The sequence below is a fragment of the Bombus fervidus genome, chromosome 8 (assembly GCF_041682495.2).
Source record: "Bombus fervidus isolate BK054 chromosome 8, iyBomFerv1, whole genome shotgun sequence".
NCBI lineage: Eukaryota > Metazoa > Arthropoda > Insecta > Hymenoptera > Apidae > Bombus > Bombus fervidus.
In genome coordinates, this window is record NC_091524.1 from 6,950,706 (window position 1) to 6,975,167 (window position 24,462).

Consider the following 24,462-nt stretch of genomic DNA (forward strand, 5'->3'; position numbering starts at 1 on the left):
AGCTCATCGACGCAGCCGGTGAAATTATGAAACGCCTATTTGCCGCTCCCCTCGAAACATCGACTCCCTCGTTCACTGCTACAGCTTCTTTATGAGTTGGTTAATTTATCTTTGATATCGCTCGTTGGCTTTCCTCCCAATGCTGAAAGTATGGCGTAGAAACACGATTGAAACTTCCCACAGGGAAAAATAAGAGAAGACGTTTTAATTTTCGTACCGTGTTCCGTCTTCTTGCTTATCCCACCTACGTATTTACAGCAAAAATATTCGTACACTTACGTATATCACGCGTGTTATATAAAAGATCTTGACATTTCATTAGAGCTATAACGAGACACGATTGCCAAGATTATATTGAGGAGATTTGGATCCAATCTGAAAATGGAAGGACAAGATACGTATTTACTGCAAACTTATATTTAGTACAGAAATTAGTATATTCGTGATACGAATATTCGTTTTAAATCATATAAAAAGTATTAAAGATGGTCCCATTGTATATTGAAATTTATTAATATTGTATATGATTGCCTGTTTAAATACAAATGATTTTTTATCTCTGCATGGTATTATACTAAATATCTTATAACTTGCATGTACAATTTTCAGAATTATCGAAAATTCTATGCAATCATGATAGGTAGATGTCATTACAATACTAATAAAATTTCAGACTATTTCATCTATTTACAACACAAATAATATGTTCATAGAAGATGTCGACAAGTGTATGAATACTTTCGCGAGTCACTGTACGTGTAACCTTCGATAAAGAATTTTATTTAAGGATCGTCTTTCTCATCTGTCATGCAATATATTGGAGTTAGTAATGCATACTTCTTTCTTGATACTTTCATTGCCTCGATTGTAAAAGATTTCTATGGACGACCGTGTATGCTTTTTCAACGTCTTTGCGTTTCTCTTTTGCCTGGTACGCTACTGCTTCGTTTACTAACTTTTTGTCTTATTTTGTTACAGTCCAAGCAGCACAGCGCTGGGTTCGCTGGATCAACTGAAGGAGTACCTGACAACAGTGGGAACCTGCAAATGCGGTCTCGAGTGTCCGCTAAGACCTGAACAGGTCTTCAACTTCGACCCCAAGGTATGTTCGCAGTCATTTTTATTTGGGCTCAGTCACGATCGTTTCACGTATACCGTGCCTGTTAAATTGCTGCAATTATTGTCGTACGAGCATACGCGGCGGCTGTTAGTCATTTCAAACATCGGCGTATTGTTCGAAGGCTATTTTCATAAAGAACTGCGCAAGCTTTATTTAGAGGCGAATCGTAAGTTGCACGCGTATTGTGACCGATTCGATGAGCATGAAATATAGGTTGGAAAGAAACATTCACATTATAATTTTCTTTCGATGTTAGAGGCTCTGCATTATTGCTGCATCAAAGCATTCCATTCACGCTACATTATTTGAATCTATAATATTAAATATCAAGGCAACTAAATGATAACGAACGTTTCGACATTATTTATTATGCAACTTTTACACTTTTACGATTTAAGGATAATTCGCGGTATCGTTGGATCAGATGTGATCACGACAATTTAAATCAGAGACAGATTATTTAATTTTGAAGTATGATATCAATCTTCAGCGCGTCAAATATAGAATACAAATCAAAAGGAAATAGTCTAAGCCTAAATGATTTTTGCGAATCACGTATGGTTCAGCAATATCGATTAAAAATTAAAGCAGAAAGTTACGATTAATATTGGATACGCAATCACAATGAAGGATAAGTACAAAATTACTGAAATTCTCGAACAGCACTTTCACTGCAGTATCTACATATTTAATGAACCGATCATGATATACTGTACAAACCAGCGAAAATTCCAAATTCATCAAACATATATTTTAAATAAAATTTCTTTTTCTGGTGCAATCGAACATTTTTCAAATACATTCGCGGAAAAAGTGATATTTCCGTTGGCGGAATCGATATCCATCTTGGAGACGTCCTTAAGAGGCCGACCGCGATTTAAAGCATCGGCCGATGAAACGCAATTTAAATAAATCAGCCGTGTAGTTTGCGACAAGAAGTCCGAATGGAAGAAACGAGGCTCGTAAAAAGCGCGGCGCGTACGTCGATGCCTGTCGCGAGTAAATCGCGAGTCGTGTAGCAAAACGACCAACGATGTTCTTGTCGTAATCTGGCCTGAGAAATCTCCGTGGCCGACGTTCCTCGTGCAATGAGTCAATACTCGATGTTGCGCGAGCGATGATGCTGTGTAAACGCGCGCGTGCAACGTCCGGTGAAAGAGAGAGGCGAAGAAGCGTGTAAAACGCACGGCAGACTGGCTGGAGAGCCGCGTCGAATCGACGATGCTCCTTTGGAATTCATTTCGCGTTTTCCTCGCGAACGATTCCATCGTCACGCGTCTCGCGCTAGTGAAAGTCTATGGGATGCATGACTCGTTGCAGCACAGCTACGCTTAATTGCGCTCAGTAGTCGAACATTGTTTGTCTATTTATCGGGTGTCTGTGGAGATATCATTAAGTGCGCGAAATGTTCACGTCGAATGCGTGGAATACGTGCAAATCACGTTAAGGAAAATATTGAAAAGCTAACCGAAGAATGGAACAGGACTGACGAACTTCCTTCATTTTCTTAGATTCCATTATACGTTTCATAAGTATCATAGTACTCACATGTATATTTATTCATACGTATCAAGACATCTGGTCTCGTAGATAATACATAATATAATCCTATGTTTTTAAAGCTTGTTGTATGTACACGATGTAAACCTTTCCATAAACAACAAAAGGATACTGTACATCAACACGATACAAACGATACGGTTCATCGTATATAAATAGACTGGGAATGTTTATGTGCTTCTGAAAAATTTACGAATTTTGTGCGAACGAAATGTACAAAATATCTAGAGAAAAATATGTAGCGTAATATTCTACGGATGAAAGAAAATTCTATTTAAGTTCCCTTTGCTTAATTCTTTTCATAATGATATGAATTTGTATAAACATTCGCAGTCTATATGCGAAACAATTATCTGTCAGCCAATAAGAAGAACTTCGTACATCACTTCGAATTAGCTTATCGAACTATATTATTACTTAGACTGCGGATTTTTATGCATTTGAGGATACAAAAATTCACAGAACGCATACAATATAGAGAATGCATATAGACGTATAAAATATCCAAACTATAATATTCAGTAAATAAACCAATTGTCTATCGTAGTTGCTCTTTTGTAATTAAATATAAACATCCGTAGTCTAATTATTACCGCCGTTAATCCTCGAGACTGTGTCAGACACATCATTTTGACGAACTCGTCGAGAGGAATTTAAAATTATGCATATTCGCTTGTAATGAAAAATTCGGTCTCGTTCGTAGGTCCCTTTACCTCAATCATTTCAATAATTCATAGCAAAAACCTTCTAACGAATTGTTCTGACTGGCTCGGAACACGAAAGGAACAGAATGATAGAATAGCAAAAGGAGGAGTTGGTCCGTCAACAAACGATTACTCCGCACTCCGCAGCGAGTTAACCGGTTACCCGAACGTAATTATCATCGGCGCGCCAATAAGTCCCGAAGAAGCTTCGCAGACCAAGCATTAACAACGTTAATTTGGGGAGCACACGGCGGCGCATTGGCGCGCAAATTAAAAATTCACGAAACTACGGGACAAGAGGGTGGTTGAAGAATAAGCCAAAGCGCCCCGACAGACGAGCGAACGCGCTCATCAGTTTTGTTTAATTATTCCAGTAGCATGCGACGATATACGAGGAAAACGTATAATTATCCGTACACCTGCTTGCTAACCGCTCACTCAGCCGGTACTTACCATCCCGTTGCGTATGTACTATCTACGGTGCGTTAATGCGTTTCTTAATTAAACTTTATCGTGTAGCATCGGTCTACGGGAATTCATAGAAGCATCGATCCGAGTTGACCTGTCGACAACACGACGATCAACGTGCTAATAATTAATAATCATTTGCATATCTCTGACATGGTGGCGTGCTTACAATATAATCTCCAGCCGGGTTTATCACTTTATCGACCAATTATCGTTGCCTCCAGTCATTGTCTCGCGGTGACGATTTCGCCTGATCTCTCTGCGCCGAATTATCGATCACTCTGGGAGTAATAGCTTTCGATTAACGGCCCAGATTGTTACGTGTGTTCCCGTGCATGCCAATAAAGATATACTCGCCTGAAATTTCTGCGATGTTGACGCGCCTCGGTACGCTGATATATGCTCCGCAGGCATTTCACATGCTCGTTGGATAGCTGGATTTCCGACTTAAGTGACGATGCAGTGATATTTTAAAATATTTGAACACTTGGAACGTTAGTTCTTGAAGTAGAATATTTTTTCTTTTTTTTTTTTTTTTTTACTTTTTTTTTATAGAGACATAAAGGAGTTTGGTAGGTCCATAAAATAATAACGGTAATTTCCTGTTTCGTGGAACAAAAGTTTCAATTCCGAAACGAGTTTCTTAAGCTTTCCTTTTAAAAACAAAATTTTAAGTTGATTTTATAAATCTGGCATTCCCCAAGGTGTTCAAGTTCCACATTCCAGACGTAAATTTATTGCGATGCGGTATCGATCGACTGTGTCTGTTGGCAACTGCAAACAACATTATCCACGCTAATCACGAAGGGTCCGTCATAAATTAGACTCGTCGACGTTACAATTTCTATTACGTATGCGGCAGTAGGCGATTCGTCTCGCGAGACGAATTCTCGTCGCGTAACCAAGAGGACTGGTCGCTTCTGGCAACGGGCCGGCCAGATTGTATCTGTCTCGAATCTGCAATACAAACTCTCTATCTAGCTGTGTACAATGAGACTGCCAGTCTGGACATTGTATGATTTGAGGAAAAAGAGTAGCAAGAGGACGATACATGCAACAAAATTGGCAGCCATCAGGAAAAGAACTACCTAGTTCCTTTTAGAGCGTTTCGTACGCTTTTAGAAAAGATATAAAATTACTATGATATATATATCAAGTATATAAAATATACAATCAAATAAAATATAATAACAGGTTAACACTAGTAAATTGGTCTTACGTGACTTGCAGTCAAATTTTTTAAGTACTAAGCACGAGCATGGAATAGAACCTGGTAAATAACAGGTTTTCGCTGCTAAAGTGGTCTTAGATTGCTTGAATTTAGGTAATTGACTAAACGAGATTTTACCATAGATATATATCCTAATGAAAAATTTGCTATATCACAAACTTTATTTAAAAAATGAATATGTAAAAAATATTCTGCCATGTATAGTTTCTATTACTTAATAACTAACTTCTAATTGCATCTCTTTGAAGTAAAATTATATGCATACACAGAAAAACGCTGAATTCAATATATTTTAAGGCACAGAGTTAATCGCTTTCAAATTACCTGTAACGAGTATCAAATACGGGTTCGTCGAACGTATTAAAGCAAAAAATTCAATCATTCGATAAAACCGCTCATAAACCCGTCTCCTTATAAACTGCCAAGTCGCAACCATTTAAGTCTTCATAAATCCGTGAAAAGAAATTCAACGTATACACTATGGTTGCATATGAATTCAGTGGACCAGGAATTCGCTTTCCCTTTTCCTCATCCATCGACGGTGCGTTGTTATATCAACGTCGAATTAATCGGGCATCGTGTGCATTCACGAGGAGAGCCGATCGAACCAATTAAAACGAGCCGCATCGGTCGTAAGAACGAAGACTTAAAAATTTGCGGCTTCGACGAAAAATATCGAATCGATGGTATCGGGAGCACCGGGAACGGGCTTTCTGTTCGCGAATACCCAATTACAATGGTCAGACACCGTAACTATCCAACAATCTGAGCACCATATGTAGGAGACAGCCTTAACGTTTCCCCGGGAACCTTTGATTCGGCCCGATTCTTTATCGGGCCACCGGTGTTCCTGTCCAACGTTCTCTCCCTCGCGATGCTCCTTTTGTAGCAGCCGACGTTTCCGCCTATTGTTGCGTGTACACCGTGCGGAATCATCGAGCCACAGAGCGATTTCTCAGTTTCACCGTAGGTAGACACAGACCGTACCAGAGCAAAGCGGAGTGCGCTCTCCGTTCGAGCAGGAAGTTTGCACAGAGGCCTGTAGCTTTGCTCTACGAAACGTTTTCGGTGGAATCGTATCGTAGATAGAGCTTGCAGGGAATAGGTAACGTTGGACAAATTATTGATACGTTAGACGAATTGCTGAAACGATCCATTGTACGCATCGTGTCGACGAAAGGGGAGAATGGTTTGAATTAAAACAGAATCGGTGATCAGTTGGTGAATGAAATCGTTCGCGGAGAAGCTACCGTGAATAGACGGCATTGTTTCCGATTTGGATGGAGGATGTGCTGGGTGAAGGCTAAGATCAAGAGTGTTTCACGGATTAGCGTTTGAGTATGTTGAATGAAAAATTCATTGCGTATGTATTTGAGAGGCCTTGAAATAGTTTGACGCATCGAGTACTGAGATACTTTTGATATAAATAATTGTTATCGATGGTGAGGAAATATTCGACGATATAAAATGCTTGATATATTATGATAAATATTCTCGTGATTAAATCTAGTAATTATTTGTGAAGATAGTTGAAAGGAAAGGAAAAATAAATTATTTCGATAGAATTGATATATTAGAATTTGATGGTAATATTTTCATACGTGTAATACGTGTTAAAGAGTTTGTCTCGCTGGAATTAAAATATAAATAGTTACAACGCAAGTTTGTTCAGCTTTCGTAACTGTTTTTGAAAATACATGATCGTATTTTTGCAGTCATATCAATGTGCTATTCGGAATCAATTAAATTGCTAATTGCTTTCAAGAATAAAAAATCAAATATGCATATAAATTAACGACAAACACTATTTCTTTCTTGCAACGATATATAGTTATTTCCACGTGTCGTAACTGTTACCATTTTCATCGAAAAAAAAAAAAACATATTTGACGCGTGACATAAAGTTTAAATTACTCGAAATTGAATATATCAAAAATACACATGTATCACGAGAACTTATGTGGTATTTAATAGAATAACAAATCTGCTGAAGCTATTTACAAATATCTTCATTATGTTCCATAAATATTCGAGATGTATTACTTTCAAAAACACGATCCCTAAATATCTGGAAACAACAGGAGCACCATAAAAATACCAATAGCTTGGAAACAAGGTATTTCGTACTGAAATCGCACCTGAAGTTATGCCCCGTCTTTCACAAACTGCTCTTCGCAATGACTACAAATTGCCTTTTAGCACTTGGTGCTAATACCAGTTACATCACATTAAACATCCGTCAAGTCGGTTTATCTTTCAACTTGGGTTGTAATTCATACGCGAAAACCTTACCGAACTGTATCGTATTATTACCTTGGAAACAACTCGTAAAACGTAGAAACCGTAAAACGTGGTCGTTTAGATGTGTACTGACAATAAGTTTAACGTTTTGGCTCGATGGTAAAAATTGCGAAATCCCGGCGGTCGCGTCGACAACTTCCTTGACAGCAGGCATTCGCGTTGAATTGCATTTCTGGAGTCTGCAGCCGTAGCAGCACGGCTGAAACGTAAACGTGGCGAACAATTCTAATCTCGCAGACTGACGGTTCGACAAGGTGCTGTGCACGTCGTTGCCGCGAGTCCAAACACACGAGATGGCTCGCTTCTCTTCAGAGGAGTTAGTTTATGGAGTTGTTGCTATTCATTATCACCGTCACGGGCCCGAATGGCTCGGCTGTGTCTCGACGGATGTATTAGCGAGTGCTTAAGCGAACGCACGAGTTACACCATGACGTTAACAAAGGGTAACCGAGCACCCTTTTATTACATCGAGCTCGTCTTGTTTAAGCCCGTGCGTAAGTAATTTGCTTTAATGAATTTGCATCCTCTCCCGTTGCGAGGCGCACGCGTACGTCGTTTTCTTCACTCTCTCTCTCTCTCTCCGTTTTGTGTTTTCTCGCGAGCCTTGGGTCATATTGGATTAGCAACGTCTTCGAAAGGCAGTCTCGATTTATGACCGACTCTTTGTTATCTCGCGAGATAATCGACGAAGAAAATAATGCCTGCCAAAGCGACCTTTGTCTATGGTACTCGTGACGTGAATGGATCTTGGGTGTTGGATCTTAGCATTGAAAACGACGAAAATAGAAGAAATTGAGTTTGGCTTCATTATACGAACAGTTGGTAATTATTCACTACGTCTAAACAATTATCTTCGTTTGATTTTATAAATTATAGTCTTCAATTTAATCAACACTTTAAAAATTGTTTAGCTACTTTTAAATGACGCTAAATTTTATATTTATAAATTATTATTTCGCTACGGTCGCCCCTTAAACTTTCAAACGCTCGATATCCCTGAACGTCGATCAAACGATAAAACAGAATTGGAGGGAAAAGCGCGACAAAACGGGCACGAAATTACATCGCCGCGTCGGACAAAGAGGCAACTTTTCGCCGGGACGACGCGACGCGAGAAAAAGGTAAGCCAGCATCGAATTACTCAACCCCTCCTGCATGGTCGAGCACCGTTCTGCAAATTCCATTGAATTCGAGGCACGACTTCCGGGTTCGCCGCGCTTCAAAGGTGCACGCCCTTTAAAGCGAGTCGATTTTTAATTTTCAATCGAGCGCTGAGCATCCGTCGCCGATTAATTCCCTGAAAGAGGAGACAGAGAGAACAGAGAAAAGGCGATGGAAAGAGAAGATAGAGAGAGAGAGAGAAACATAGCGTGGAACGAGAACAAGGTATGACTTTCGTGGATAAGACGACGAAGCCACGGCACAAAAGAGCCTCCGCCTCAAAGAGCGGTCTTTGTAATCGACTGGAGCCATCGGCAGGGAAACGAACTTCGCTTGTACAAAGAAAGTAATCTTGTACGGTGTCTCGGTGGAAAAGGATCCAGTCGTTGGCTGGCTGGCTGGCGAACCGCACAAAGTTTTCGCTGGGAAAAAGAGAAAACGGGACCGAGGACCGCCAGAGGAGGCGGAATTCGCGACGGATCCCCCTTTGTAATTGGCAAACGGTCCCGGATGAAGAGCGCCACGAATAAGTCGTTCGACTTTGATAGTTCGCTGCAACTTTATGACTGCCGAGCTGAGAGCCGCACCGTGCACACCACCAATAGGGAATCCTATCGGGTACGTTTGCGTCTTTGTTAGCTCCGGCTCAACGGAAATATCCTGACGTCTCGGAATTTCTTTGCTGGAATTTCCCTGGAATTCTCGAATCGAGCCGGCCTGTTCTTCGCGGTAACCGCGTGCCAATTTATATTCATGCTCGTGCTTGTATTGTATGTCCAGGAGATGTTGAATGGATTGAACGGGCAAAGGTTGCGATGGAATTTTTCGCCACGCGACTTGTTTCCTGCTTTATATTCTCGGAAAATTGTTGGGAAATGTTGGACAGAGTTAAATTTTACGTACATATTTTAACTTTTATAGAAACCTGTTACGAATATATTACGCATGTTGAAGGAAACATTATGAAATTTCATTGGCAGTGTAACGAGCAGACTGCTGATGTTTATACACTTATAGAAAAATTTTAATACCTAAAAATACGTGCTATATAATACATATAATACATAGAAATATATAGAAATATGTGAAATGTCCAAAGTGAAGTATTTTTTATAATATTTAGAAGATAAAATAAATTTGTAGTTCGGTTAGAAATTTGGAAATATTTTATTAATATTCTATATATTCTATATATAAGAGTTTTTTACGATAAATGTTCAAATATTTTTACGAGTACGTATTGACCACGTAGATGTATCGCCATTGCATATAGCGATTAAATGCTAAATAGTTCATTCAATTTTTACTCTTTGTGAAGGCTTTAGTAATTCTGTCAGAGAAGGATCTTCTACAACTTTATGTGTAGTACTTATAGTATTTTTGAATTTTTATCGTACGAACGAATTTTTCATGTTGAATAAAAGGCGCGCTAAATCCTCCTTACTGGGATGAATAGCGCTTTAATTAAGAACCTTATATGAAATTTAAATTTTTAGTGCGATGAATAACTTTCGTTCAGATTCGTTTTTAAAATAATCCACGCAATTAGAAAGGGATACACACAAAGAAATCGCGATTTTCATAAATCATTCGTATATAACACGTTATTTTAATTGTTATTTGGAAACAATTGGTATTCGGTTCATAAGGAGTTTTATATGAAATTCCCTTGCTATATTTATATAAATATGTATACTTTCAATAAATTTGTATTTTACCACACATACTTTCGGATCATATGCATCACATGGCACAATTTTCCTTAAGACAGTATTGCTTCTTTAGGATTTATATTTCTCATTTTAGAATTCGTACGCATGAGAGGATGCTTTCTGTGTTGCAGCAAATAGTAGGAAAATTGCAACGAGCTGGTAAATTTTGCACGTGCATGTACAATTATTTCCTCAGAGCGAAAAGCATGACTCGATGTTTTTCTTACATATTCCGCAATTAACAAACTGTATAAATAGTTCGAAGAAATAACAATTAAAACTTCCCTCGAACCCTTCGTTTAGCGTTAATTCTGGAAAAACTTTCGGCTTCGTTAAGCGGAGAGACGTTCTACGCTCATGCGCTTAATTTCTCAATGGAGGATGATTAATTGCAGATCTTCTAGTCGAACAGATTATAATTTCAAATTTCATTCAAATTACTTTAACAATTTTCAATTAAAGAATCCTAAAGGACGAAAGGATTACCATTTAGTCTTTTTCCAAACGTCGGATTATCGAACGAGAAAGATAACAAATTGAAGCAAAGAGAATAAAAATGATTGGAGTGTGGAAATTTGAACGAGCAAACGACGTCAAGTATTTTCGACGTTTGACAGTAAAGGAATTAAGGTCGCAACATTTTCATGCTGTGAAATATCGTCGACGAAACTCTCGTGCTACGTACTGTACTTGACGTGTAAAACGTGTTCTGGTTCTAGATTACGCATACATATATACACACACGATGCACGGATATCGTGCACTCCCGATAATTCCGAGGATAATTCGATTTTCTCCGAATTGCCGAGCTTGCTCCGCTCAAATTGAATTTCTATTAATAAAAACGGATATCGGTCGCTTGTGTGTACACCCACCCTCCGCACCCTCCGTCTTCTCCTCGCTAATTCTTGGCTTTCTCCGTCCTTCTTTCGATATTACCCCTTTCTCCTGAACTTGCAATTTTTCTCCTCTACTCCAACCACACCTCTTTTTCTTTCTTATTTCCAATTATTTCTACTTGTTACCTCGTGACTCTGTTCACCGTTTATTCTCCCAACATCTACATACATTTTCATTTCGTTGCTACATCCTTATATTCCTCTCTTTTGTTCCTCGATATTTTTCTCTTCTTTTTAACTTCCCGGAATTCTCCTTACCCTTTCCGATAAAATTTGCTTGCTGTCAGTTTTCTTCGTTAGACCCTTATTTTCTTAACAACCACTATTGCGTTTTGCCCCGTCGTTCCCCTCGATCCGATCTCTCTTTATCCAACATTCACGCGTATGCTCACGATTTTCACTTATTTTCCTCCGTCTCCGCCCTCCCCACTCTCAACCGAACCTTCCTCAGCCCCTTTGATCTGTAGTTTCTTCTTACATCGCCCGCCACAATGCCTTTCTTCATTTCCAATTACTTTTACTAGCCACCTCATCCCTCTTCACCTTTTCATTTTCTCAATTTCTGCCTTCCCCTCTCGCCCTTCTTCTACTTCTTCTCCTTCTTCCTCTCTTCCTCGCTTCCTCTTCTTAAAGTCTCTGTCTATTTGTTCTCGCGTTTCCCAGTTTCTTCCTCGCCTCGTTCGCCGTAACTTTCTTCCTTTTCCTCCGAACGCCCACTCGCAGTCTGTTCCTTTCTTTTACCTCCTCCCCGAGAGCCACCACCCTCTTCTCGTCGTTCAATCTCCCTGTCATCCTGCCAGTCTACCGCGACGTATAAATTTATTGCTCTCATTAACTTGAAATATGGCATCGAGTACGCTCAAAGTTTATGAACGTTAATGTGACCGCGATGAATTAGACCACAGGCCGGTCGTCGTTCAAGCGATGCTAGCCGCACCAACACCCCTGTTCCATCGAGGAAATCCCATTTGACGAGAGTACGATCCACGGAAGACGATGGGGAAACATCGTCTCCGGTACTGTTCCTCCAACATCAATCGGACCATCGACGAGCTTTTCCAGTAACAATTTTGAGACGATCCGCTCGTTTTCGATACGCTTGGTCTTACTGCTTCGTTTCCATTTCAATCGAATACCACAGGAAAAAAAACATGATACATTTTTACCGACTTTTTTTTTATTTTAATGTCACTTTATAGCTAAAATAGAATATTTCCGTACGACGAGGTGCAAGATTATGGCGATGTAAATCAGAGTTTTGAGAATCTGCAGTTGGCCGAGTATATCGATATTTAAAAATATTATCGCATAACTAATTATTTAGATTCGTTCCAAGCATTTGGACAAAGTAAAAAAAGAACTCTGCTATAAAAGAGAATCATGGTAATTAATTTATAAATTAGGAAAAAGATGCAAGAATTGATACAACGTATAATGAAGAATAACGTAACATGCGTAATAGATAATAACACGATATAACGTAGCATCTTTATATCTCACTAATTACTCGAAAGTGAATGCAAGAGAAAGGAAAATGATATATATTATCACCATTATATTGCATTATCATGTATCTTCGTGTTCGTATCTATGTTTTACATGTATCTATGTACCGATCATAATTGGATTCGAACGATTAAACGCAAAGCATGCATGCACATTTGCAAAATTGCATGGAATAAGCTTAAATAATATTATCACTTTCGAAACGGCTGAGATCGTAGCCGGGCCATTCATATGCAAATACTGCGAGTTAACAGATGCTACCTATTTACGTGTAATCATCCGTATTCAGCTGCCAATTACGTGGATATTTTGCTATAAACGACAGCTCGACGCTGCGCAATTATGCTTCGAACTTCCATAGCCTTCTATACTCTTAACGGACAGACGGATCTAAAAGCGCTAATAAGAAATAATCACATTTATGAAATTAAATAGTCACGCTCGATACACGCGCGTATTCTATTCTATTCAAGCTTCGATCATTTTCTCTATTCGAGAATGTCAACGATTCGCTTGGAACATAATTCAACTATAAACACGTCGACGAGACCGATTTACGGGGACGTTTAAAAACGCATTAGCTCGCATCAGGGCAATGCGACCAAGCGACTTGTCACTCGACTAGTTTCGCCAGTGCCATCGACGTCGATTACCTCTTCCAACGGTTTTCCGACAACGGATTGGTTTTCATTATCGCCTCGAAGCTGCCATTGGAAAATTGCATTTGGACCGCAATGAAAGTATTCGAAAAGGATCTGGCACGAGTAAATGCAGCCGTCACGGATGTAAATAGATTTATTAGATTATCTGCGTTGTAATTCCTCGAAGGGCCCGCAGGCTCAGGGAGTAGGAGAGAAAGAGCCGCGCTGTCGGTCGGCAATTAAATTTCCCCCACAAAACGGTATTAAAAACGGCGTGGAAAAGCCGGCGCAAGTGACCCGTGAAGCGATCGTTAATGCGATTTCAGTTCCGTTCGGAGGTTATCTCTCGAGAGAAGAGAAAGAGAGCGGTGAAAGGACATGGAACAAGGAGAGTCAGAGGGGATGGAGAGGAATGGGTGAAGGTGGCGCGGCAGCACCCCCGCGGCTGCATCACGAGGGGCTGCATCGCAGCGTATTGAGAGAGCATGAGTAGTAGAGAGGAGGGCATTGCCGGGGACACTTGAGGTGAATGTTTTGCGAATGGTCGGTAGATGTCTGGTTTGCTCGAGGCTGATATCGACCTGGGTCTCGAGTCTGGAGCCGCCGCCTTCGACCCCCTCTACTGTTCTCTACCAACACACCATCACCGATTCACCACCGGAACAGACTGACTCTACCACCAGCGTATTCACCGGCACCGACATCAAGAGGCTTGCTCTTGCACCGCTCAAAGTTCATGTCCGTTTCATATGTCTCACCTCTCGTCCCTTCACAGATTCCTGCGTTCCATCTCGCTCTCCTGCGCGTCGACCCTACGGCGATCCGTTTCTTCCTCCCTCGAAACCCTCGCCTCTTTGTCCCTCTCTTGGTTGCTTGTCCGTTCTCGTTGCTCTGCCTCGTCCCGACGTTTCGCTTGTTCGTCTCCACCGTGAACGTCTCTCCTTTAAACTCCCGGGACTTGCTTGGCCCACCCTGGCCGCCAGCTTTTCACCCCTTTCCAAGCCTCGACTTCAACCCCGTACCCGTTCGATTTATTCCTCTGTTGCTCGTAAAGAAGAGGTTCCAGACCCATTCTGATACGTGGTCGATCCTACCGCGCTCCTGCGATTTGATCCTTTGGATTCTGATTCCTGCGCGATTCCTGCGAGACCTGGATTGAAATCGAACGGTGGTAGGGGGGATTTAAAGTGCACAGTCGAATTGATTCTCGAGGACAGAGCCGAAGGCGGGGGTTCCGGATGTCAGCCATGACTACGTAGAAATTGATTTCGAGTTTCATTGTTCCTTGCTAGAAATTGTCACAGGAATAATGGAAATTAAAAAATAAAGGAAGAAAGGATCGGGAAGCTTGCGCAAATAAAAAAACAAAAGGGAAAACAATTTCTGGAGTATTTCACTGTTAATTTCGCTTAAATCTCTCTTTTCGTTTGGCTAACACTTCTCGTTTCAAGTTCATCGAGAATATTTCCAAGCCAACATAGGATCAAAGTAAATGATCCGTGAGAGGCAGCTGACGGCGTATCAATTAATGAAATCTTGCCTCTTTAACACCCCGTGTGTGGGTCGACTCGTTTCATCTCCATGGTCAGGAATCGTCGTTGATCCGGATCGACGGTGATCTATAGTCGTCGTTCACAGACGACAGACACGGGCGATGTTAGCTCACCTGTAGTCGAGAGCGAGCGGAGATGAGCGCGCATAAACCAGAAATGTCGTGGAGCGGGACAAAACGAGACAGGGTGGAAAGGTACAAGCTCGTATAGGATACTGCTAAATCCTGCCGGTGGCCCCAGTTTGTCCGTGTAATTTATGACAAGCCCGAGATAGAGAGCGAGAGAAATGAACAGTGAGTGAGTGAGTGTGTGTGTGTGAGAGAGAGAGAGAGAGAGTGTGGTTAAGAGGAACAGAGAGGAGACAAGTAAGAGGGTGAGAGAGGGCGGGAAAGGGATGTGCAGAAGGACGGAGACAGCAACAGTAACAGTCTGCTTCCTCCCGTGAAATATAATTCCCGGGCACATTCACGGTTGGATAATCCACGTTCGCTTTGCATGAAAACTTATTACGCCGCCGGTAGCTTGGCCAGGACCGAGCCATTGTCGGCCTTTCTCTCCCGTGGCTCTCTCCTCTTCAGCGTCGAGCATGACAAGAGCAATTACACTTTTAAATTACGTTACACGATATTAAGCCCTTCCTTTTCTTTTCTTTCTCTCCTTGCCGCCTGGTCTCCTCGTTTCTACCACGTTTTTATGTGCTCCACTTCTTTCTGCTACTCGTTCCCTCGTATATTTCCGCCTAGTTTATCCAGGTTTCTAAATTTTCGGTCGTACCGGTAGACTATCTTGTTACTTTCTCTGCTCCGTTCTGCGGATTTGTCTGGCATACTTGCCCGACGTTCGTTCGTTCGCTCCCCGCTGCTTTTATTCCAGCCCGTTCACCGTGCTTTCCTCTGCGACCGTTTCTCATTGTCACCGATTGCTTTTTCACCGTTGTCATGCGGTCGCTCCGTATTCAACGGTGAACGGTTGTCAACGGTAGCCTGCCTTCGCATTGTTCCACCGTTTTGCGCACCGTACTTTGTAGATTTATCGATATCGTTTTGATTCATTCGTTTCACGAGATTCTTAACGACTCGTTGCCTTCCCTTCCGCGATCGTTCGTCTCGATGTAGATCTAAGATCCCTCGACAGTCCGCATGAAATACTTTTTCACTTTCTTGCCTTCCTGCGATATCCCTCTTTCCCCGCGCTTCATCCTCGCTTGGACGGAATAATAATTACCTTTTCACCACCAACGCGAAGCGAAACGAGGGAGGGACGTTTTAATTATTTTATCGCGTGACCGCCGACCGCGACCTCTACTCTTTCCTCCTCCTGCACTCCCTTGTTCTTCGGAGCCTCGCGGAATTGGATATCGCGATACGCAAATGTGACTGACGTTTCATTAAATATCGTCCCAACGATGCCATTCTCATTCGAATTGCAAACGCTACGATCGGATGTTGCGTTCGTTCAGCGAACAATGGCCAACAATCCGTCTAATCGGACGAGTTTGGATGAATGGTGAAAAGAATCAGGAAAATATCAATGACAGGATTGATCATTGTTATGGCTTCTATACGTTTCGTGAGATCGACTATACGTAGCGAATAATTAAATTTTATTATAATCACATTCTATTCTTAATAATTACTTTCTATTATTTACTAACTTAAATTTATTATGCATTAAAGCTAATTAATAGATATCTAAATATATTTCATATAGTTAATTAGAATTAAAACGCTATAACGAAGATGAGTAAGCGTAATAAGTAATTCGTACCGTTAAAAGCAATTACTTGTTTTTAATTCTCAACGACAGAAACAAAAAGTCTGGTACCGGTCGCTTTATTGATTCTATTATCGATATATAATGTTCAAACAAAGTAAATATATAAATCCTGCAGAAATAACCAATATCATTTCCGCTACAGTAAATTTTTGAGACGGTCAAGTATTTCGAACAAGGATCGGCCTCGACATACGTTTCCTGCATCATCGAAGTAATCGTGATCCAAATAAACGAAGCAATTTTACGGTCGAACGTGAACCGCGAACGGCCGGTTGCGCGCGATTCGCCATTATCTCGATTTATTAAGGATACAGCGAACAGGGGACGATTTTTCACGGTCTGCGAGGTTCGAACGCGTTTAATCCGCGTTCACCGAGCTCCGGGGCGAGCGCACGCGAACAAACTACCCTTGAAAATTCCACATTTTTCGGTGAAAGCGCCGGCCGAAATCCGCGCGATAGAAGCAACCGGAAACACAGAGCGAGCGCAGGACCCGAGCGTAGGAGTGGGTAGAGGAGCAGAGAGAGAGCCAACGTTGCACGTTTTCTTTGACGCTGCTGGCCCTAATAAATCAGGGAGAGACCGAGCTCTGGATACACGATTGTACGCGGAGAGCACCGGGGGACGCGTGCACCGGGTTATTCGTTGGCTCGTTCCACCGGTATTTCCGCCAGCTATTCAATTTGCGGCCGTTTCGCGCCCCGCCGCCCTCTTCCTCCTGGACAAATGATTTCACGCTGGAGTTGCTCCCTCTACGGGTCGTAGATGTCCCACGTTTCGGGTAAATTTAGAACGAAATGGATGGAATTTCGAGGAGCAGCCACACGCGCCACCGATCGATTCTTCTCTTTTCTGTGTACCCTGTCGTCGTTGACCATATTCGCAGATTTAGTTTCATGGTTAAGGATGACTGGCGAAGCTCAAGGGTGGTCGGTGAACCTCGTCCGAGAAACTGCATTACCGGCTTGTGTGCCTCTCTCCATGGAGGGCCATTTGAAGTTGAGTATTGCAACTTTCACGCGTCGTTAGGGACCCCCTGCTATATTTTAATTATGAATTAACTCTTGCTTCGTGCTATGATTTTCTCTTATCGTTTTATATACGTAGTTGTATGTACCATCGAAATTCAGGTAAATTGTTCGATTATTTCTTGCCAAAGTATATTACGATTTGATTACCGAATTACGTATGAGAAGGTTGATAGTGATTTTAGTGTTTGTCGTTATATGTTACAGATCGAAACGAAGATTTTTAATTCGAAAATTAACTTGACCAAATCTAATGAATAACTTACAATATTAATCGGAGAGTTTATAATTAGTTGAAATATCGTATAAACATCACTATGTATTATTCTTGAATTCTTTTGGAGTTCTTCCCAAAAAATGCTGCGTGTCTAATTAATTACAAACAAGAAAAAAATAGAAAGTTTAATTTGAACTAAAATATTTCATAAATTCTAATTAACAGTCGTATATTTTGCTGTATTGCAACAATTCACATTCAATATGTCGTATTCATAATTTCCCACATATTCGAAAATACGTTTGACACAATTGACGGAACTCGTGATCAAAAAAGGGACCCATAATCGTCGATTGATTCGATTGGCGGCCGGTTTTACGGAAGAAAACGCAATTTACACAGTTTGCGTACGACAAATAGGGAAGGTGTGCCCCGTGTTAAATCGACAATATTTGTCATATCGATGCAGATGAAAGGTGACAGCCGTAATCCATTATGCACTGGATTTCTAAATATCGCTTTGTCCAGGATATCAATGTCCTGCACGCGAGCGACGATTTATAATCCAATGATATCCATCACTCCGGGCCGGACATTAACACGTGTATCACGTGACAGTTGAAACTCTATGAAATTCGATAAAACTTCGCCGATATTCTCCGCATAAATTTCGGAAACCGCGGCAGACGGGCGAAATATCACATTAAATCCGTATATAATGAAACCTCGCCGGGCAAACACGACCGGTCCTATTTGGAATAATTTGCTCGCATTTATGATACAACATCCAGGAATTACGCATTCGTAGTAAATATTTTCGTATCGCTAACTGGCAGCGTATTTAACGGTAAACGTCATGGTGAACTTTGTATTTATTGAATTTTCGACAATTTCCGTTGTAATTTACATTCTCGTTTCAATTTACATCTGTTCTCGAAAGGTTGTTTAAATAATACGATAAATTAAATTATGCGAAACGAATAATCGATGTTTACAAAATATGGCAAGGTTCGGGACTTTCCGTCCTATAAAATATATCAAAATTTTGGTAAAGCAATTTATATAACGGTATGAGAAACAAGTTTGTTTGGACGATAAGCTTTAATTGCGAATGCTTTATGAAAAATTATATTGGGTAGGGGAATTTTTGGGAAGTGATTATAAACCGATAACAATTCGATCTACTGTAATTTTAAACAACGCTTTATCCGATTATCAATTACGATTGAAACATTGTATTATGACCATGTAGATACGATTAAACTTTTATTCAACGCAATAAAAGATTAAATTAGGTATTAATCGTCGATCGAATTTATAATCAACTATTAAAATGTTCTTCGAGTCTAGTTGTTAATGCAATTCATCTAGCACCATACGCATTTACATACATCAGAGAGAAGTGTCATTAAAGTCTAATTAAAAGCTAATAATCGCTTCTCGATTGATGTTAAGCGATTAATACACATAATTGTCAAGCGACGACTAATTTCATTAATCAATTACATAAATCACGAAATTTTATGACTAAGATCTTTTAAGTCTAAACATTAATCAATTAAATAAAAAATTATAATCGGTTGACGTTCAATACAGAATAATTAGGCAGCTAACAGTGTTTTCAATAGACATATCGTTAATTCTCATAACGTAATGTTCTTCACAAACTCATTACAAGTAATTTCTGTAAACATATAGCTACTTTAAAGCATATATAATGTGTATACACTGACTAAGAAAAGTATTTGCACGTATCCTTATTTTTTCTTTTAGAAAACTAGAAGAGAAGAAACTGCTGTTACTCTAAACTCAGAAAGAAATGGAAATTAATTTTTTATCAATGATAGAATCATTAGTATTAATAGAAACGAAAAAGAATACAAGGAGAAAAATAGAGGCTCTCTCCTAAACGTTTATTAGAAAATATTTATCGCGCATCAAACGCAGCGAATGCGTTTCAAAAGTTTGATTCAGAGAATTTTTTTTTCCAATTTCGTTAGTCACTGATATTTTATTCGAGCGTTCCACGAACAATAGCCAGAGCTTTCGGCGTTAAAAGCGTGTGTCGCAACGCGAAGTCGGATAAACGACAGACATTGTGTCCGCGAGAGACGAGTGTTTTTTCATTTCCACGATTTTCTCTCTCTCTCTCTCTCTCTCTCCCCCTCTCTTTCTCTCTTGTTGTCTCTGTTGCTCTCTGTCGTTGCCCGTGCCGTTTGCGTGGCGCCTTTTGTACGAACGGCATCGTAGCTCGTTCGCTTTCCCGTTAATCAGGAAATAATGGATTCGAGACGACAATTTATAAACGAACGGCAACAAAGCACAATGCTAATCTCACTGTGGAATTGCCGCATCGAGTTGTTGCGTGCGTCCGTCGCCAGCACGATGGAAAATGTGTCGCAACGTGACACGCGGAGATATGAAAAACAAATGAGAAAAATATCGGGGGAAAAAGAAAGAAGACATCGAAATAAAAGCGAGAAAAGAATATGGATACGGTAGTTACTGTACACGCGATGTAATATTCGTTGTCGTGACGGTGGAATTGTTACGGAGGTAGGGAAACCTTGGCTTAGACAAAGATCTTTGCAAATTAAACACTGATAAATGGCCCGATTAAACAATGTTTCACATTTTATCGCGTTTTTCTTGCAAGTGCTCCTCTCGAGGAGAATACTCGTGAACAGAACACGAAGAGCTTTGGGAAAGGGTTTTTAATTAAAATTGTTCAGCACCGCAGTCGCACGAACAGGGCAATGAGCATTTCGTTCTGTATGAATATATTCGTAGCTTTAATAATAGCGCGTTCCGTAAGGCCTTCTGTGCATTTAATTTCGCTTCACGTGTTATATATGTGTCTGCATGTATATATGCTTAGACATATATATATATATTTTTTTTTTTGCTCCATCGCTCTCCTTTGCCTCGGAGTATTTCAGCGAGGTTTCTTCTCGAATCAAATTTACGAGTTTCAACGAATTCGCTTTATTTCTCGGATTGAATGCAGCTCGTTGAACGTACGCCGTTCGAGAAAAGATTGAAGTAGCTTGTCCTATCCAGCGTGAAAAATTTTGTCGCGTCGTGCGCGAACCTATGAAATATGGGAAGAGGACCGAAACAGAAGAGATAAAGTAAGAAATAATCGAACGTTCGATTTGATCGAATAAAATTTCAGGAATTTATAGATTTGATTTTTCACGATTCTTGATAGCGAAAAAATAATAAATAATCACTTTTATGCAAAGTATTATATCGAGTCTTTAAAAAAAACACTGTAGGATAGATTATAAAATGAAATAAATCACAGATGGTTACTCATGAAAAAAGATAGTAAAATGAATATATAAAATGATAGTAAAATAAATGTTTCTCTGGAATTGACAAGTTTCTTTTATTCGTAATCCTCGCAATTAAGTAGTTCACGCTCTTTTTATAATTTAGATTTGAAGCTTCGCTCTAGTAAAATCAGAAAATTACAGTTTCTCAGTTTTACGACGTACGGTTTTACAGTTTTGTATCGCACGCGTTGCGTGTATATCAAATAAATTTATTTAGCGTCGATTTGCAAAAGATGTATCGGCTGCATCGAATATCGAGTGTCAAATTAAAAGTCAGTAGCCGATCGACGGAAAATGTCGAAAAGCGACGCGGAAAATCCAATTCCACCCCATCGCTGTCGGAAGAAGGGAACGACTTTATCTCAGGTGCACGACGCGACGTGGTGTGAGACTTTTTATCGCTTCCATTGCGATTCTGTTCGCTGCTTGGTTTTCCAAGCGACACGACGCTGCGAGGAGATCGTAAAGGCCCCGGTAATCCGGAACTGGCTTGGAACAGACTGTCGTATCTCAAGGAAAAAGGAGCATCGAATTCTGAGTCAAATAAACGCGAATGTCCCCACGAAATAAGGAAAAGAACGTGTTCCAACGGATGAGCAAGGGAAAGGGAGAAAGATAGAAAAATCTTTCGCCTATTTGGCATTCGCACGCGTGTATTTCGTTCCGTTTCGTTTGCTTTTGTTCTGTTCGAGCTCCGATATTGTCAAGTGGCGAGTAGACGTCGGTCTCGAATGTCTTTTGGCGTTCGGTTCCTTGAGTCGCGTTTCGCGTGCGCTCCTACAGATAGGGAAATACACCGTTTGCATGCATTTCCCGTTCTGAGCCCGCAATATTTCCGCGGTAAAAGGGGGATACAGATAGGGTGGCTGTGCTTTTCCGTGTTGTCGGACGCGCGTGTGCAAGCGCATCGGCGCATGGAACCGCCTTTCCATACGGGATGGTCGAGACAGATCCGATCGTTTCGGATACACGCTGGTCTCTCTTCGAATCCATTCAATCGGTATCGTTCATTCTCTCGCCATTGCTGCAGTTTCAGTTGCTCGCGATATAGTAGACTGCGAATTTTTATGTAAATTCATGTTTCTGAGAGAACAATTGAAAGAGTATATTTTATTTTTAATTAGAGGAATAAGATTAAAAGAGTAACATTTCGATAGAGGGGGAATTGTAAAAAGGGCTTTTAGACTCGTAAAATTCTAACGAGGCATCATTCTTTCAGTCTTAAGGTATCACGAAAATATAATCGTTTATGGCAGGTGTGTTGGAAAGGTTGTAAAAGATGTAGACGATGGCGATGGTATGCAGAATGGCGACATGAAACTTTTTTGTTGCAAACGATCGTAACTTCGAAATGAATATGTGAACCCATATATAAAACATTAACTACTTTAGAAGATGTATTTCGTAATTGCAATGAATGTTTAAGAAATGTTTGTAACATCTTTTTACTCTGTTTGGGAAGTGCATGTACACTGTATTGATTCTTAAAAAAAAAAAAAAAAAAAAAAAAAAGGAAGTGTGTCAAAATGATTGAGTGAGCTTTTTCAGTAACAGGCTTAGTTTTCCAGAAAATTGAATTTGGAAAACCATCGAGAACGCGCATGCACTCGACTAGAATCTGATTTAATGAATGTCGTTGTAGATTTCTCTGGTGCTCGCAAAAAATTTATTGCAGATTACAAATTGATGTTACATGAAGGGTAATTTAGTTTACGATTTTTATATTCTGTTAGCTCTTTGCAAAACCGTAATAAATTTTTCCTGTCTTTACGTACAAAACTGTATTTACCTTTCAATCTATTAATTGAGATACACGAATTAATTAGCAATTATCTACAACTATGGAACTATAATATAACGTAATAAACATTTTTAAAACTGAAAAAACTAAGATTGTGTATATATTTCTTTATCATCAAATTTAAATTCTGTGACTGAAAAATTTCTAATCGCGAATTTACGTAGGTTCAATATTGCCAAATCCATTTTGACAAAAGATGCGTATAATTGTACACGTGTAACGATGTTCTTTCGTTGAATGTTTTTTAAAATCGGTTTTATATAATTCATAATAGGATAACTTATATAACATTCTATAACAATATAGATATTTACAAAACGAAGAGCTTGAAATTATGCTGTACTTGATATTTGGTACTATACTGCTGTTTACATCTTTGATTGCAAATATATTATAAAAATAACTGTATCAAAATATACTGTAACTAATGACAGTAACAATAAGTCCTTAAGAAAAAATTAATTTTTTAATGAAGTCTGAACCGAAACGAAGATTCGATATATCTCATCTACGTAAAAGAAATATATAACATATTTCGAACAAAACGTTCAATTTATTGAAAATCCTTATTGCAAACAAAGACTCTGCTAACTCTCCCTTAGCTAAATGAGTAAATACACGTAAAATTGCTTTTCGATGCAGCCCAGAAGACATCGTAGGATCGAGCTATTCAGAACACAAGCATCCCTTCTTTTCATCAACTGAGCCGGTATGCAAATGAAAGGCCTCGTCCTGTAACATTCAGCTATATTTACCGAAGCAAGACGTGGACGCCTATTTCGATACGTTTGTATATTTGACTACCTCATTGTATCGAAAGTATTGATGGACTTGAGAACTCGATAAAAGCGGACCGGGATACCAACATGTACATATATAGCGGTGTATTGTTAAATTTGAGCCGGGAAGCGCCAGGTCATCAGCCGTGCTTCGCCCCTTCTTCGTCTGCGAGCGCTTAATGGCACTTTAAACGCCCCGACACCACGTGGCATCGCTTTGTGAACAGGCGAAGCTTTTATCACGTGCCACTGCGATTTGTTTGCACCGTGAACAGGATTAAACGCAGACCGTGCAAGTTTATCGGCGTTAATCTTGTGACTTTTTCGCGGCCGTCTGCCCGTTCGTTCAACGCGGCATTTTTCTTGCGGAATATCGAGAGAGAGAGAAAGAGATAGGGAAAGTTTTTCCCGGTTCCTTGCGTGAGAACAGATAATTTATGGCGTTGAGAGGTGAGATACAGGGTGTTGCGAGGCTTTCACTGAAAAATTGTCCAAAGGTTCGGCGAAGTTCAACGCTGTCGCGTTAACGTACTTTATGGAAGTTGCGAAACCTGTTTCTTCGCCGAGTTAACGATAATCGTTATTGCGAGCGGAGTTACTGTTTGTCCACAGGATGGATAATCCTAGGTTATGGGGTGATCTTTATAATAATATATTTCTTATGCTA

The 24,462-nt window shown here is 40.1% G+C and overlaps 1 protein-coding gene across 3 annotated transcripts in view; it reads left to right on the forward strand.

Annotated features, from left to right (window-relative positions):
• LOC139989618 (uncharacterized) overlaps window positions 1–24,462 on the forward strand; it is a 378,461-nt gene that overhangs the window by 263,265 nt on the left and 90,734 nt on the right. For all 3 annotated transcript variants that reach the window (XM_072008075.1, XM_072008073.1, XM_072008074.1), the window contains exon 2: window positions 979–1,102. In XM_072008075.1, coding sequence (XP_071864176.1) covers window positions 979–1,102 — 124 coding nt within the window. The remainder of the gene's footprint in view (window positions 1–978; window positions 1,103–24,462) is intronic.